The 1,151-nt window shown below is 48.3% G+C and overlaps 1 protein-coding gene across 1 annotated transcript; it reads right to left on the bottom strand.

Moving 5' to 3' along the window:
* Window positions 1–112: 112 nt before the first annotated feature.
* LOC111671530 (nuclear factor 1 A-type) lies at window positions 113–703 on the bottom strand (the record flags this gene model as incomplete). The annotated part of the gene is made up of 1 exon (XM_023428643.2): window positions 113–703. A coding segment is annotated over exon 1 (415 nt), but the record flags the coding sequence as incomplete, so codon positions are not given.
* Window positions 704–1,151: the final 448 nt, after the last annotated feature.

Below are 1,151 nucleotides of genomic sequence, written 5' to 3'. Positions count from 1 at the left end.
ACACACTCTCTCACACACACACACACACACACACACACACACACGCACACACGCACACACACACACACACACACACACACACACGCCAACAGGAAGAAAGCGAGGGACTGACCTGCGTGCACGAAGTAGGCCAGGTACAGATCCAGCTCCTTGACTGAAACTCCAATGTGGTGCGGCTGCACACACAGGCTGGGGTTCGAACACTGAGGAGACTTTACCAGCCTCTCCCCGTCAGTACTTTCGAGGGGAATCCCTTTGAATAAAATCACCATGACCAGGTCCAGCCTCCACACTTTGTCCGCCTGGCGCAGGCAGTCGATCCTCCTCATCTTGCCCTTCTGGTCGGGGTTGGACAGCACGCAGCATGGCGGCTTCTTCCCCGTCACCGTCAGCACAAAGTCCTCCCTGAACTCGGGTCGGATGTCCTTGCGCAGCTTGGCGAGGAGGCGGGACGCCCACTTCTGTTTGACCTCGGGCTTCTCGCTGAGCAGCTCGTCCTTCACGGCGCGCTCCTCCTCCTTGGACATGCGCTTCTCGTGCTTCTTGAAGTACTTCCTCTTGCGAGCCTGCAGGTTGAACCATGTGTAGGCGAAGGCCCGGACGTGGGGCAGCAGGGCTTCGATGAAAGGATGGAATTCATCCTGGAGGACGAAGGAGAGACACGGTGAGAGGGACGAACAAGTTAAACCTTAAAATACAGTTTACTTTCACCTTTAGTCACTTTATGATCACAACAGTCATTTTATTCCACTGTAACTGACTGTATCACACATATGTTCTTCTACTGAAGCTAAAATATTCCAACCACAGTCTCCACCTTTTATAGCTGAACCATCGAATAAAACATTCTCGGTGTTTCTGCATCATTTTGGACGAGTTCGATAAAAGTTCATCCTGACAGATTTGGTGTCTTTGGAAACGTCCACTAGAAAAAGCCAAAGTTTGGCTGCAGAACAGGAGGTTGTAACATCCTATAAACATCCGAAAAAACTGTTGAAACCAGAACTGATAAAAACCCTTGTTTTAAAGAGTTTACAAAATAAAAGTCAGTGAAAGAAAATAAAAAACAGAAGCTGCAAAGCAGAGAAAGAAAATCGGGTTTTGTAGATTTTTTAGACAAAGATGCAAAATGACAGAAAGGAGAGAAATAA

This window comes from Seriola lalandi, unplaced genomic scaffold (assembly GCF_002814215.2).
Source record: "Seriola lalandi dorsalis isolate HSWRI2012SDOR001 ecotype SW California unplaced genomic scaffold, Sedor1 jcf7180002007113, whole genome shotgun sequence".
Taxonomy (NCBI): Eukaryota; Metazoa; Chordata; class Actinopteri; order Carangiformes; family Carangidae; genus Seriola; species Seriola lalandi.
The sequence above is the reverse complement of the archived record's forward strand: the minus strand, read 5'-3'. Positions and strand labels throughout refer to the sequence as shown.